At 40.7% G+C, this 15,648-nt stretch overlaps 1 protein-coding gene across 6 annotated transcripts; it reads right to left on the bottom strand.

Moving 5' to 3' along the window:
- Positions 1–2,619: 2,619 nt before the first annotated feature.
- On the bottom strand, positions 2,620–15,543 carry LOC106582017 (uncharacterized). 6 transcript variants are annotated; one of them, XM_014164657.3, is made up of 8 exons: positions 15,231–15,543; positions 10,729–10,847; positions 7,054–7,091; positions 6,859–6,929; positions 6,656–6,722; positions 6,321–6,518; positions 5,982–6,053; positions 2,620–5,652 (listed from the first exon to the last, which is right to left on the bottom strand). In XM_014164657.3, exons 1-8 carry the CDS (start codon positions 15,477–15,479, stop codon positions 5,549–5,551), a joined length of 918 nt encoding a protein of 305 aa, XP_014020132.2. In that variant the 5' UTR covers positions 15,480–15,543; the 3' UTR covers positions 2,620–5,548. The 6 variants fall into 6 exon arrangements, with proteins under 6 accessions (XP_014020132.2, XP_014020133.2, XP_014020136.2 ...); XM_014164658.3 differs by lacking the exon at positions 15,231–15,543 and adding an exon at positions 14,543–15,117; XM_014164661.3 differs by lacking the exon at positions 15,231–15,543 and adding an exon at positions 14,554–15,109.
- Between the last annotated feature and the right edge of the window lie 105 nt (positions 15,544–15,648).

The following is a 15,648-nucleotide window of genomic DNA, read 5'->3' as shown; positions in this document are numbered from 1 at the left end:
ACCGATAAATCTATGATTATCGAGAATTTCAATAAGCATTTTTCTACAGCTGGCCTTGCTTTCCACCTGGCTACCCCTACCTCGGTCAACAGCTCTGCACCCCCCACAGAAACTTGCCAAAGCCTCCCCCATTTCTCCTTCACCCAAATCCAGATAGCTGATGTTCTGAAAGAGCTGCAAAATCTGGACCCCTACAAATCTAAAATTATCTGCCGCACTTGTTGCTATTCAACCTTTCTTTCGTATCGTCTGAGATCCCCAAAGATTGGAAAGCTGCCGCGGTCATCCCCCTCTTCAAATGGGGAGACATCTAGACCCAAACTGTTACAGACCTATATCTATCCTACCATGCCTTTCTAAGGTCTTCGAAAGCCAGCCAAGTTAACAAACAGATCACGAATCCCATCGTACCTTCTCCGCTATGCAATCTGGTTTCAGAGCTGGTCATGGGTGCACCTCAGCCACGCTCAAGGTCCTAAACGATATCATAATCGCCATCGACAAAAGACAATACTGTGCAGCCATATCCATCGACCTGGCCAAGGCTTTCGACTCTGTCAATCACCCATTCTTATCGTCAGATTCAACAGCCTTTGTTTCTCAAATGACTGCCTCGCCTGGTTCACCAACTACTTCTCAGATAGAGTTCAGTGTGTCAAATGGGAGGGCCTGTTGTCCGGACCTCTGGCAGTCTCTATGGGGGTGCCACAGGGTTCAATTCTCGGGCCGACTCTTTTCTCTGTATACGTCAATGATGTTGGTCTTGCGGCTGGTGATTCTCTGATTCACCTCTATGTAGACGACACCATTCTGGCCCTTCTTTGGACACGGTGTTAACTAACCTCCAGACAAGCTTCAATGCCATACAACTTTCCTTCCGTGGCCTCCAACTGCTCTTAAATGCAAGTAAAACTAAATGCATGCTCTTCAATCGATTGCTGCCCGCATCTGCCCACCCGCCTAGAATCACTACTCTGGACGGTTCTAACTTAGAATATGTGGACAACTACAAATACCTCGGTGTCTGGTTAGACTGTAAACTCTCCTTCCAGACTCATATTAAGCATCTCCAATCCCAAAATACATCTAGAATCGGCTTCCTATTTCACAACAAAGCATCCTTCACTCATGCTGCCAAACATACCCTCGTAAAACTGACTATCCTACTGATCCTTGACTTCAGCGATGTTATTTACAAAATAGCCTCCAACACTCTACTCAGCAAATTGGATACAGTCTATCACAGTGCCATCCGTTTCGTCACCAAAGCCCCATATACTACTGATAAGGTAATTATATGTTTAAGGTAATGACTAAAAGTATTCCACCCTGTTACTGTATAATGGAGTGAAATGTATTTGAATCATAAGACTAGAATTCTCTAAATGTGTGTGCGTAGGACAAGTTAAGACTTTAATATTTAGCGAATAGGCGAGACAGTGTGTGCAGAGGAAAAAAGGAACTTGTGACCACTGTGAAACTGATAACAGGAAGAAGGTCTCCCCACCCAGGGAGGGGAGAAACCATTGGGCTTGCAGTAGATTATGTAACATGGGGCAGGATATGATAAGCAATGTATGAGATGGAGAAGGCTTGTAAATAAGCATTGACAGTGTTAAAGAAGAGGAGGGACATTTATAAGGGGTATGACATATGGTATGACCAAATGTTTGTATGATTGGGAGAGCTCTCTGAATAAAGAACTAACCTTTTGCAGAATTCTGGGACTTTGTCTAATTCTTCTATTAACCAGGGCCTTACAACCTCTGGAGAATTGGTCAAAGATATAGTGATTGTTATTATCATCACTGGGATTGAAAATTCTCGTGACAACTACCCACCACTGTGACCTGTATGGTCTCGTTGGCAGGCCCTCGCTTCATATTCGTCGCCAAACCTACTGGAGCGCTCTACATTTATTCACTCTGTGATAGGATTGAATCCTATATGCTATTTTTATTATTGTCCTGTAAATGGTTCAGTGTGTAGAATGGGGCATAAAGGAAATTACCTCTACTAATAAATTACTACTAGATTATACTGATAAGGAAAACAGCATACACATTTGCTTGTGTATTCATTTGCCTATAACTAATCATAATTCCATTATTTTTACATAAAAAAGAGAATACTTCAAAATGAGAAGATCCTGCCATGGAAAAGACGAGTGGGTGGACATAAAGTGGAAAGGAGGGGAAATAACTCACACCATGCAGCAGGACACCTTCAGCTGTGGGGTCTTTGTAATGCAGGTTCGATAGTTATATTTTCAATAATGAATGGTTAGCTGTTATGTGACAATTAGGTCAAAAACTCAATTTTATTTTTTGGTGTAGATGGCCAAGGAAGTCGCACAGAACTTCCCCAACATCCCCTCCCAAATTGATATGGAACCTTCAAAACCATATGGAGCAACTGCGAAAAGAAATGGCTGAGGATATACTAAAAATGTCTGGTATATAATGACATTTAATTCAAAGTAAATGTAAATTCTTTATTTTTATGTAGTTGTGTGCGACAGCCATATGTTCAGTTCATGCCTATGATTTCAGAGTTCAACAAAGCCAACAACTGATTCATGTGTGCCACTGATAAAGAACCTGTCTGTGGCCCAAAGGCTGACTGGGTTAGTAACTTTATTTAACATGTTTATAATCTTTTGACAACAGTGACGGCATGTAAGACAATTTATGATATAACACAATGGATGGCTAATTCGTCATTCGTCATACATTGATGATATTATTTATAACGTGTTACGCTTTGTTTTGATTGAATGTTTTACATGCCAACGCTGGTTCCATGTGCTGTAACTAGGAATGAAGACAAAAGAGTTCAACAGAGTAAAGAACACAAACTGGAAGTGCAGTCTTTGTTGTTGAAAATGTATGTTATACCCCATCCACACTGAAGAGGCTCTGAAATGTACATCAACCAGGGATAAAGAGAAAGTTAACACTGAAATGTTTCATACTTAATTGAAGTTAAGTGTCTGTTGACATGTTGGAAATGATTAAAGGTCTACAATTTCTAATTCATTTGTCAATATTACATTTTTATTCATTGATTTACTGGCCACTATTACTGTGGTTACATGTTCAGTATATGTATTGACCAGCAAACCCACTGCAGCCTACCTCACTAGTTCACTCTCCATCCCTGCTGTGGACAATAACATGACTCTCGTACTTTGCCCTTTTCCATTATGGTTGATATTAACAACGAAAGGAGATATTATCTGTCTCTCTCCTATTGTGTACCGCTGTGAAATACTGTGGAAAAATAAAAAACAGGGAAAATAAGTACTTAGAACTACCAATTATTGTAGATAAATATTAATGAAAAGGGTAAACACAACACTGGACTGAACCCCCTAATTGTCAAACTAATATTAATGTACAACAATATAGAAGATACATGACTAGAGGTTATGCAATATGGGTGTATATCCACTGCATGCTTCTTAGGTGTGTAATTGACATGACCAAGGAGCTGTTGCAAATTTGAAAGTATGACAAATTTGCGTTACACCGCGTGATTTTACAGTACACAGACAAGAGTGTGCAATATAGAAGGGTAGTCAGCGGACATTAGGTCACATGACCAAGGAGCTATTGAAATTTTACATTTTGAAAAATTATTTTAAAATCTTGTGAGATGAAAATGGACAAACTAAAGGGTGTGCAATGTTTAGGGCCACTGAGTGGACATTCTGAACCCTGTTTGATGTCACCAGGTCACATGACCAAGGAGCTATTGAAATGTTACATTTAAAAAAAATGCATATAAAACCATGTGAGATGAAAATGGACAAACTAGAGGGTGTGCAATTTATAGGGCTACTGAGTGGACATTCTGAACCTTGTTTGAAGTCACTAGGTCACATGACCAAGGAGCTATTGAAATTCGTGTAAAACCATGTGAGATAAAAATGGACAAACTAAACGGTGTGCAATGTGTGTCTATGCCATCGGGTTAGCTACAACCAGTTTTGAAAGTGTTAGGAGTGATGGTTAAAGAGCTATTGAAATTTGAGAAATTTGATTTGTCACTATGTTGACGGTCCCTAACTGCTGTTGGTGGATGTAAGGAAAACCACAGGCGAATATCCAACCGAAAACTGTCTTTACCTCGGTCAGCCTGCAACAGTGATTTGGGATTTGTAAAAAATACAAGTAGAGGCCAATAAATCATCTGAACTAATTATGCTAATCTGTTATGTTAACTATCCAAGCATTGTAGTACACCCACATAAATTAAGAGGCAGACAATTAAATCCAGCTGGAATGCGCCCGCGGGCTAGCAATGTCAGTCAAGCAAGCCAGCTGAACACGAGTTGCCAGAGCTCGTTCAGAGGTAACTTAACTTTTAAAACGACGTTTTAATTGTTTTTATTAATTTATGAGCTGCAAATGCAATGCTCATGTATTTCTTAATTGCCATTTTGCGTCCTCTGGTGGTCAACGGCCATGCTGGAAATGTGATCTCGCGTTAGTGTCATTGTCAATACGGTAAATCTACACCACGATATGAAATGTTGATTTTATGATAGTTCTCGATTATATCGACTGATTGCTATTGTATGGGGTGCTCTGACAAGTCTGGGTGTGGTGCTAGTTTCAGTACACTTGGGTGCAAGAGGGCGTTGTGCCAACCAAAGTAATATCTCAAAGATCGAATCTCGAAAACGATGCTACAACCACAATATTTGCTACTAGGCTAATTGCTGTCAAACTAATGTACCATTTCAATTCAGTTCAATTCTGGAAGTGAACTGATATTCCTATTTAAAAATGCATAAACAAAGAATTATGGCATTTAGGATTTCAGTTTAAATGTCCCCATCTCATACCTTCCCAGGTTTACTGCCTACATTCCGCTGTCATCCATAAGCAGAGCAGTTACTTTATATTACTGTAATAGAAAAAGTTTGTTTACAGGACGTTTCAGATCTGAAATGTCATCACGACTCATTTACATAAGAAGTTTAATGCATTCAACTTTCCTCAAGTATGCTATATTACAGTGTATTCCAAATTAATTTGTCTTACAGTAAATGGAGTACCCATCCATCGATAAATGTAGATACTGGTTCACACATACTATATAAGGACATATTTAACCTGTGAAGGGTTAGTAAGCACAAAGTACATACAGCACAGATGGACACAAAAGATCACCTGCTAACATCACTACAACGCCAATAACCTTGGAACCCAGAACCAATGTATGTCACAAGATTATATCACCTATTACTCACTTCAAGTATAATATATCACCCATCTCAGTAGCCACGGTACAACAAACTGTTTTCAAATATCAGAGTTAAAATGTTTGAACACAAAGGTAGAAAAATATGGCAAATATAAAAGGTTTCAAATATTTACATTCTACTAAAATTGGGGTGTGAGGTTTTTCCTGTCCACATGATCGGACCAGGAAAACTTCAGGTCCTATACATTCCTAGTCCGGTCACGTGGTCAGGGAAAACTCCAGGCCCTAGTTATAACGTCTTATAAAAATCGCTTTTATCTTCAGCAGTGATCCGTCATGATGGGGTGACGCTCATGACACAGGCATCTCTCATGGCAGACCTGGCAGTCCTCACGGATTCAGTCTCTCTCTGCAAATCCTTCAGTCTCTTCTCCATTTCTGAACAAAGGAAAAGAAACAGGGCATTAGGGTGAAATGAATTCTCTGGGCACTGTGTCTGCCTACTGGCCAGTGCTGAGGTCATAATGCATGCGGGTGTTACCGATCAGAGCACGACGGGTCTCCTGCATTCCACATAACTGTGTTAGCCCACTGAGCTTAAGTCTAAGCATTAGCTCAGGGAGCTAACGTAGGTCTTCTGGTGTCAGGCAAGGTTACTCGTGCTTCTGAACCAGAATTCCTATGAGGAACTAACTTATGGGGACTTTATTCCACGCACCACAAAGAGAGTGTATTCTGCACTTTATGTGGATGTTTAAACACTTTACCTTGGTCTCTCTTTGCAAAGATCTCTGGCAGCATCCCAGAGGCCTCCAGCACTTTCAGGGTGAGGTTGAAATCTGTGGACACAGGATATTTTGTTAATATCTATACTGGCAAAAATGTTTTTTTTTTTTTTTAATATTATATTACAAGCTCAGTTTCACAATGGACAACAGTACAGTTGACAAGTGCACTTTGAAAAAGTGCAAACCGTTTTCCAGTCCCAATTCAATAACATTGATTTGCAAATGCTATTCATAATTGCATGCTCCGGTTTAGTTAGCCAACACTACAGTCCCCATCCAATGTATTTAATAGTAGTCTATTGTATTATTCTGTCTCACCTTCTTCGCTGGCCTGCTGGGATGAAATCCTCTCAGTGATAGTGTTGAGGCGGGAGGCGAACTCAGAGAAGATGAACTGTGTGCAGCCTGCCTGGTGGCACTTCCTGAAGAACTGTGCAGCTGGACTCATACTGGACCCAAAACCAGACGAGCCAGGAGGCCCAGGATCCCCAGGTGACCCAGAACCACAGCTGGAGTCTGGGGAAAGAATTGAGTTGACTCCTGATAAGTGCACATTGGATATGTAGACAGGTTGACCTATCCCAGTCCAAACACACCTAATATGATGGTCCTTTATTCTTCTTCTGTTATAATAGACATGCACACAAACATACTGTTTTGGTCAGGGAGAAGGGGGTCCAGTTGTTCCACTTTGATGATGGACAGATGGCTCTTGGAGCACTGCACAGAGAAAAGGGGTTTGAGTAGAAGAAAAGAGCAAAGGTACTATAGCTAAATACAAGTATGAAAGAGGTAGGAGACAGCAAAAAAACAACCTGCTCATTCGATCACTAATTTGCGTTAAGTACCAACTCACCTCCCCATTGTCATTCTTAAATGTTGGTCCCTCCAGTCCATACTGAAACTCAAACTGCTCTGCAGCCCCGTCTACAGCATAAAAACAAGAATATTGTGAGTAACATAACCACAGGGATCGTCCTATGAGACCATCTGAAAGTTGACATAAGTGACTATACAGGACATCTTGGATTGAAACTGATACAACAACAACCTTCTGTCATGGCTACCTCTGAAGTATTGGGATCTTGCCTGGGGGAAGTTAGAAACACAGAAATACAATGTTAACAAACCATTAGAACACTGAAGAACAGTCTTGCAAAGGCTTGGCCATTTTTTACTGTAAAAAGCAAACTTTTATATGAAAAGTATATAACCTAGTCTGTCATAGTCTAGTCTGTCATAACAGACACAGTTTGGTTCTGGGCTCTGAGATGATCTAATACAGTGGGCTAGGGCTGGGCGATATGGCCAAAATTTCATATCCCGATAACAATACATATCACGATACAGCACATTTTCTGTAAATTCAATTAATAGTTTATATAAAATTACCACATGTAAAGGCCTATTTCTTATTACATTTTGATTTACTCAACAATTAAAATGGTACTTAATCATATTTATTATTTCTCCGTTTATTTAGAACAGTGGTTCTTAACCTTGTTGGAGGTACTGACCCCCACCAGTTTCATATGCGCATTCACCGAACCCTTCTTAATTGGAAAAATAAAATTCAAAACATAGGTATATATTTTACTGGTGCACAAAATGAACCGTGCATCAACATCAGTGTTCAAAGAACAAAACCATTAAAACATGATTTTCACACAAAAACAAAAACATAATAATGAATATTTACTGCAAATCAGTGTGACTTCTACTGTTGCCTTTCAGAGACCAGTTCAGAAATGCGCGGCTTCACCTTGGCAAGTGCCACTCTCATGTCATTTTCGCAACAAAGTCTGTTCCTTTTCTTCGTTTTTATGTCCAGCATCCTCGAAAAGGATTGCTCGCAAAGATATGTTGTAACAAACGGTATGAAAATCTCCAGAGCTTCCTTAGCAATAACAGGGTACGTTACCATTTGTTGACACCAAAACGTTGAGAGCGTTGTTGTTCTGAAGAGTTGCTGTTGAACCTGGCTCTGCTGAATTTCAATGATTTCATCGATGCTGTGAGGATCGGTTTGTTGATGGGTACAAAGCCGAGAACAGGCAGAGTAGCCTTTTCATCGAATCTGGCTCTCTTCACCTTGAATTCAGCGAGCGTTGTGTTCTTGTATTGTCCATCTCCATGCAGCTTAAGGAAGTGTTCTCTTAGTTTTGCCGGTGCTAGACTAGAATTGCTCAACTTGGCATTGCAAATCATGCAGCTAGGACGCTGACTCTCATCACGTTCCGTTATACATGTGAATCCATATTGTACATATTCGTCCGACCACTTTCTTTTTTTGCTCGACATAGTTAGTATGAAGGGATTAAAATATTAAGAAAGAAATCACACGACGTACCATCACGACAGTCACAATTCGACTACTGAGCGCGCCAAATTCCCTGCAGCACAGATAGGCCAAGCGACGTTGCGTGGTCACCTGCAGCCAATGATGGCCAAGCGGGGCGTGTCATCACGAATCATATGAGTCGGGTGTGTGTCTTGACCTCCGCCGAACCCCTGAGACTGACTCACCGAACCCCTGGGGTTCGATCGAACCCAGGTTAAGAACCACTGATTTAGAACCTTTGTGCAAATGTTCAATTAAGTATGTAATAAGATATTGATTAATAAAATCAAAAAAAAAGTTAAACTATAGTTGCAAACAACAGTTATAGGCCTAATGTACAATTGAAGTCGGAAGTTCACATACACCTTAACTGAGTTTTAAATAAATTTGGCTTTCACAATTCCTGACATTTAATCCTAGTAAAACTTCCCTGTCTTAGGTCAGTTAGGATCACCACTTTATTTTAAGAATGTGAAATGTCAGAATAATAGAGAGAATTATTTATTTCAGCTTTTATTTCTTTCATCAAATTCCCAGTGGGTCAGAAGTTTACATACACTCAATTAGTATTTGGTAGAATTGTCTTTAAATTGTTTAACTTGGGTCAAACGTTTTGGGTAGCCTTCCACAAGCTTCCCACAATAAGTTGGGTGAATTTTGGCCCATGCCTCCTGACAGCTGGTGTAACTGAGTCAGGTTTGTAGGCCTCCTTTCTCGCACACACATTTTCTATAGGATGAGGTCAGGGCTTTGTGATGGCCACTCCAATACCTTGACTTTGTTGTCCTTAAGCCATTTTGCCACAACTTTGGAAGTATGCTTGGGGTCATTGTCCATTTGGAAGACCCATTTGCGACCAAGCTTCAACTTCCTGACCGATGTCTTGAGATGTTGCTTCAATATATCCACGTAATTTTCATTCTCATCATGCCATCTATTTTGTAAAGTGCACCAGTCCCTCCTGCAGCAAAGCACCCCCACAACATGATGCTGCCACCCCTGTGCTTCACGGTTGGGATGGTGTTCTTCGGCTTGCAAGCCTCCCCCTTTTTCCTCTAAATATAACGATGGTCATTATGGCCAAACAGTTCTATTTTTGTTTCATCAGACCAGAGGACATTTCATAAAAAAGTACGATCTTTGTCCCCATGTGCAGTTGCAAACCGTAGTCTGGCTTTTTTATGGCGGTTTTGGAGCAGTGGCTTCTTCCTTGCTAAGCGACCTTTCAGGTTATGTCGAAATAGAACTCGTTTTACTGTTGATATAGATACTTTTGTACCCGTTTCCTCCAGCATCTTTACAAGGTCCTTTGCTGTTGTTCTGGGATTGATTTGCACTTTTCGCACCAAAGTACATTCATCTCTAGGAGACAGAACGTGTCTCCTTCCTGAGCGGTATGACGGCTGCATGGTCCCATGGTGTTTATACTTGTGTGCTATTGTTTGCACAGATGAACGTGGTACCATCAGGCGTTTGGAAATTGCTCCTACCTGACTTGCCAAAACTATAGTTTGTTAACAAGACATTTGTGGAGTGGTTGAAAAACTAGTTTTAATGACACCAACCAAAGTGTATGTAAACTTCCCACTTCAACTGTATGTATATATATATAAAAAAAAAAATGGGGGGGGGGGGGGGGGCTTGCCTGTTTTGCATGTTATTTTGGCATTAATACGTGTCACATATCAATTTGCATTTGGTACCTTGGGTCGAGTGTTAGCACCAACTCACGAAACCCCCGTTTCTCGACCGTGTAAATTGGGGCCATGTCTTTGCAGACGTAAGTTGTCTCCTTCCATCTTCGTGATTCTTTGCCATATGGTGTGCCGCGGGCAAAAGCCTCTTGCAACATTTGAGTCGGGGGTTTGTTTTGAGCACTCGACTGTACTTTTTGTGGTCTCATCCGTAGACTCTCTCCATACTGTTTCACATGATTATTGCGTAGGTGGTAAAAGAGGTTAGTGGTGTTTGAGCCTGTTGTCGGGACCGGCCTGCGGCATATTTTGCAGAGGACGGTTTTCTGGTCCGTGTCAGACTTTTCATACCCAAACCACGTCCATGCGACCTAAGTTGCCCCACTTTTAGGTATGAGCTTTTAGGTATGAGCTCTTTTAGGTACGTGCTCTGTGTCATGTTCACTCTCCTGCATGTTTGTTTGGGTTGCAAATTTCCTTCCACACGGCCCACAAAGCGTCGTCCAATTCACAAAAAATATTGCCATAAAGAGTGTGATTTGCGACAACGAAATAAACGATAAGAGCATAATATGAAACGATAAGACGTTTTTCTATCGTCACAGAATATATATTGTCATATCGCCCAGCCCTACAGTGGGCCTATATAAAAGTGTTAGCAATGTTATCTTCCAATATACATGATACCCACTTTGACATCCCAGTCTTGGTGAGATGCTCATCCTCCTCCTCATCTTCCTCTTCTTCGTATGTGCTCTTAGACATGGTCTTCTCTGCCTTTATTGCGGCTTCTCTTTTTAACTTTGATGTCTGAAGAAAAACAATTCATACCACAAAACCATAAAAAAAACATCATGATATGTCATATTTCAATAAGATTTGCAATTACCATTAACTTCTCTAGGGTAGGGGGCAGTATTTTGACGTCCGGATGAAAGGCGTGCCTGTAGTAAACTGCCGGTTACTCAGGCTCAGAAGGTAGGATATGCATATTATTAGTAGATTTGGATAGAAAACACTGTTTCTAAAACTGTTTGAATGATGTCTGAGTATAACAGAACTCATATGGCAGGCAAAAACCTGAGAAAAATCCAACCAGGAAGTGTGGAAATCTGAAGTTGTAGTTTTTCAAGTGATTGCCTATACAGTATACAGTGACTTAGGGTTCATTTTGCACTTCCTAAGGCTTCCACTAGATGTCAACAGTCTTTAGAACCTTGTTTCATGCTTCTACTGTTACTGGGGAGAGAATAAGAGCTGACTCAACAAGTGGACTGCCTGAGGCCAATGAGTTCTTTACTGCGGGTTACGCAGGCACGCCGTTCCTTCTTTTTCCTCTGTAATGAATACGCTATTGTCCGGTTGGAATATTATTGAATATTTATGATAAAAAGAGCCTAAGGATTGATTGTAAACATCGTTTGACATGTTTCTACGAACGGTAATGGAGCTTTTTGACTTTTCGTCTACGGTTTTGCGCTCGTGCATTGTGCCTTTGGAATAGTGATCTGAACGCGCGAACAAAACGGAGGTATTTGGACATAAATTTGGAGTTTATCGAACAAAACAAACATTTCTTGTGGAAGTGGGAGTCCTGGGAGTGCATTCCGATGAAGATCAGCAAAGGTAAGTGAAGATTTATAATACTATTTCTGAGTTTTGTTGACTCCAGAACTTGGCGGGTAACTGTATAGCTTGCTTTGATGGCTGAGCTCTGTACTCAGAATATTGAACAATGTGCTTTCGCCATAAAGCTATTTTGAAATCTGACACAGCGGTTGCATTAAGGAGAAGTGTATCTATAATTCTTTCAATAACTGTTGTAAATTTTATCAACGTTTATGATGAGTATTTTTGTAAATTGATGTGCTCATTCACTGGAGGTTATGGAGGCAAAACATTTTCTGAACATCACGAGCCAATGTAAAATGGGTTTTTTGGATATAAATATGAACTTTATCGAACAAAACATACATGTATTGTGTAACATAGAGTCCTGGGAGTGTCATCTGATGAAGATCGTCAAAGGTTAGTGATTCATTTTAGCTGTATTTCTTTTTTTTTTTACGCCTCTCCTTGCTTGGAAAATGGCTGTGTGGTTTTTCTTGTGAAGTTGATGTCCTAACATAATCTAATGTTATGCTTTCGCTGTAAAGCCTTTTTGAAATCGGACAATGTGGTTGGATTAACGAGAAGATTATCTTTAAAATGGTGTATAATAGTTGTATGTTTGAGAAAATTGAATTATGAGATTTTTGTTGTTTTGTATTTCGCACCCTGCTATTACATTGGCTGTTGGCGAGGGGTTCCGCTGAATTTATGCAGGACATAATATTTCCTCCACCAGATGTATACCAAAACAAGTGGTGGAGCTGCTATTTAGTTTTTTTTTTATTGAATCTTTACATTTTACATGTTGTCCCTGTAGTAGTCTATTTGTTGGGTAGTTTTATAGACTGTCATTAACAGTATTAAATATTCAATGGACAAAATAACATGTAGTGGATAATAATAACAGCCCTCTACTTTACGCTGGTGGTCGTTTCTGATTTCCCATCTAGAGCTGGCGCTATGATGGCTGGGTGCTTGTATTTGATGTGGTTTAACATGCTGTCAGTGCTGCCGTTGTTGTATTTGAGTACTGCTTTGCATAACCGACATGTACATGTATCAACGCCCTTTCTGGTGAAATACTTTAAACCGTGATACTTTTAGCGCGTCTCTTCCTATTTATGTTCTATGGTCTCTCTACAGTCAAAGCCTTTTCCTTCAGATCTATGCTGGACTAGCCAAATTAGCAAACTACAAGTTAGATAATACTGCTAATAAAAACGTTTTATTTCATCGCACTGTTTCATCAAAGGTGTGTTGGCCTGTTACGTTTCGCAACGAAAGCCATTTACTTCAAATAGAAAACACTTTGCAAGGAAAAACAATTTAATGTAGGTCACTTCACGTTTCCATACGTTTGCTTCCTAGAGTTAACGCTGAATGGGTTTCTTTGCAAAACGTTTTGCAATGGTTTGCGACTAATGAATGCACCCCAGAACATCAAACGATAAAGCAACACAACCGGCGCTTATTAGAGACTGGCTTCTAATGTACAAATATTTTTGATCAATACATTTTTTTAAAGACTACCACACTGTTGTGACCAGTATAAACATGAATCCGTCTCAGATCAGGGGTGTATTCATTAGTCCAGCAGTTGCTAAACGGAACCTTTGTTGGAACTAAAACGAGAGTTCCTATTGGACATATTCCGGTAGGTCCCGCCCAGTTTCGTTCCGTTTAAGCAATGTTTTGCAACAGAATTTGCGCAATGAATAGCCCCAGACTTGCAAAGACTAGCCTCCAGCTACTCGCTAACCTTTTTCCTCCCCCCACCTTGCAGCCTCGCCCTCTTCTGATCCACCTCAGACAAACGTTGAAGTTCGACTTTTTGACTTCGCCATTCTCTCACTCGTTTTGGATCAATTCCAAAATGCCTTGCTGTTGCCTCGCCTGAATTTTGCTCTGTGAATTTAATCACTGCTAGCTTGAATTTGATGTCGTATTTTCTTCTTGGTGGCGCCATGGCAAGCAACATGACAGATCTTTTTTTTTATGTATATCACATGACATGGTAACCTTGTAAACAATTAATTTAGATGGGGCGTTTATTTGAAACAGGCGTTTATTTGCTGAAATGTGTGCCGATGCCTGTCTATTAAAAAGGGACAGGCGGCTATTTGAGACTCGGCATTTAATTGAAAATGTACATAACTGCTAACCAAAACAGCATTTTCCGGTTAACATAATAAACGGAAATCCACGAATCCGTTTAGCTAAATGTGCGCATTCAATCGGTTGATTCGTCATGAATACATGTAGCCGAACTCAGTTCTTTATTGATTGTCACTCAAATGTAGCAATGTCATGAAGTTTGTATTTTGTTCTCACTCGTTTTAATACCCGTCTCTGACGCTTCAACATCTACAGCTCCATTGCTTTTGTCTGTGGAGGTCTCGAATTATTTCTTTAAATAGAGCCCTTTCGGAGGTCCAGTTTACCTGATGCCGAGACTAAATGCCTTTTCATGCCACTGGTGCAACGTCCTTTACATCTGATATTCCGGTCGCAGTGTTTACATTTAGCCTGAGAAGCTTCTATTCTGTCGAAGCTGTGCTACACAGCTGAACCAACGCCGGGTGAACTTGCTGTTGACATTTTGGGAATGAATGGAACCAATGGACAACCAAACCAGAGAATCTTACAACTGACCAGACCAGCAGAGTAGCCTGGTTCCTCGCCAAAAGAGTTTTCAGCGATCCTCTGCTCTGACAAAATATAGGCAATTTACTGTATTAACTGCATTTGGGGTTAAAACAAATGTGAGGCACACGTTGAAATGGCAACCTCGTGAAGAATACATATGGTACAAGCTGAGGGGAGACCAGTCCAGATATCACACTTTCACACGAATTTGATTTGGAAGTCGGCTAAGAGTTAAATAAAACACTTACAGGAGTCTTACCTCTAACGGCAGCCATCAGCTCTCGCTGTGTTTTGATATGTCTTAACGACAGATGATGGATCCTTTCTAAATGGTTTAACATGGATGTTGTGCTCCCACTCGTCCGCTTCAGAACAGCCGCACACAGCTTACATGTCACACTTTCGGACGAAATTTCTGTGAAATATTTCCAGGTGTGACTTTTTTTACGGTCTCTGATTCTACTTTCCATATCTCACAACTACAGCTTCTCAGTCTGTGATTAGCTATTGGAATGATATTCTGCGCTGCCTCGGCTGAACGTACTGTACCGAGCTAGCAGTCTGGAATCCTGACTATTTACTCGCGCATGCGCGATGATTAAAGACGAAAGTCTTCACCACTCCACATAGCAGACACGGATTACAAATGCACAATGTGACTATAAAATCAACCATTTCACTTCACAATAGCCCACATATTTTAATTCTCACATGCACATAAACACCATGTCTGCCACACGCCAGAGTACATTTTTGCATAATTCTCCACAAACGGATCTATCGGGACCCGACTGCAAACCGCCTTTAGGAAAGAGTGCTACCCCAACCCGAATCGCACCCTGACCCGAGTGAACTATCCTTGTCCTTCATAGGGCACTGGGCTCCTTGTTCTACACTACAGTCGGCGGCTGGGCAGTCAATCAATATCCGTCTTACCGTGCATCTCCCAATGTGTTTTTTCAAGCTGGAAGTGCCCGTTCTTTGACTGTCATAGGCTAACACCCGCTTGCACTTTTTGCATGCTGCGAATCCATCCACAAGTTGTTTGTCAGCGTTAACGATTACTCCAAAATGATTCCATACATTTGATTTGACATTTGCCAGGTTTTTCACGATTCTGAGCTCCCTACTTTGAATTTTTTGGGTCAAATTCTGATTTTCCGTGGTATGCTTTTTGCGTTCCATTTTTTTTCTCTATCTTATATCTGGTTGTGCGGGTATAGAGGTTGTTGCTTTGGGTAGGCCTAGTCGATGTCACTATCTGCACAACCTGCTAGTTGGGTATAGGCAGACTGAAATTTAGCTAGCAGATCCACCCGCTTGCTTAGGCTCAGCTGTGGATCTATGACTAGGG

This window comes from Salmo salar, chromosome 21 (genome assembly GCF_965601325.2).
Source record: "Salmo salar chromosome 21, fSalSal1, whole genome shotgun sequence".
In the NCBI taxonomy this organism is placed as follows: domain Eukaryota; kingdom Metazoa; phylum Chordata; class Actinopteri; order Salmoniformes; family Salmonidae; genus Salmo; species Salmo salar.
The sequence above is the reverse complement of the archived record's forward strand: the minus strand, read 5'-3'. Positions and strand labels throughout refer to the sequence as shown.